The 678-nt window shown below is 38.9% G+C and overlaps 1 protein-coding gene across 1 annotated transcript in view; it reads left to right on the top strand.

The window, feature by feature from the left end:
- The window catches only part of LOC106875009 (uncharacterized), a 118,310-nt gene that overhangs the window by 86,812 nt on the left and 30,820 nt on the right, over nucleotides 1-678 (top strand). The window contains exon 48 of the mRNA XM_052971232.1: nucleotides 84-231. Coding sequence (XP_052827192.1) covers nucleotides 84-231 — 148 coding nt within the window. The remainder of the gene's footprint in view (nucleotides 1-83; nucleotides 232-678) is intronic.

Here is a 678-nt window from a genome sequence, read left to right as displayed (position 1 = left end):
ATATATATATATATATACATATATATATATATATATATACATATATATAGTGTTATGTTGAATAATTATTGTTTTTGTTTTAGATCAATGATACCTGGAGTGTAAACAACTGCAAAACTTGTACTTGTGTTGGAGTGAACAGCATTGATTGTGATACAACAGTTTGCGACATTGAGTGCTTCCCACCGTATAAAAAGTATTATATGTTTGGAAAATGCTGTCCTTACTGTGGTAAATATACTTTTTAAAATTCAATTTTAGTTTTATTTGGTGAGTCTGGAGGAAAGGACAGAGCCCATGGCCCTTGCAGGCCCTCTGGTGCTGGTAAGAGTGATGCTGTTAATGTCTAGTTTAAACTGTTGCAGATCAGTAGTTATAAAAAACACATGAGCTGGAAGGAGATTTCAGTGGGACAATGTTCTGGGGAGGAAAGATTGGGATAGGGGTTAGTACAAGGAAAGGTGAGTTTCGATGAACAAAGGATGATGGAGAGATGAGTGGGTAAGTAATGCCTGAGTGGTGGATGAGACTAGCTAGCTTTGAGAAGCAGAGGATGTGTAATGTCAATTTATATGAATAGCGTTAGGAAGGGCATGGCGTTAGGAAGGGCATGGCGTTAGGAAGGGCATGGCTTAGGAAGGGCATGGCGTTAGGAAGGGCATGGCTTAGGAAGGGCAT

This window comes from Octopus bimaculoides, chromosome 10, assembly GCF_001194135.2.
Source record: "Octopus bimaculoides isolate UCB-OBI-ISO-001 chromosome 10, ASM119413v2, whole genome shotgun sequence".
Lineage (NCBI taxonomy): Eukaryota > Metazoa > Mollusca > Cephalopoda > Octopoda > Octopodidae > Octopus > Octopus bimaculoides.
Note: the sequence above shows the minus strand (reverse complement) of the source record. Positions and strands in the feature narration are given on the sequence as shown.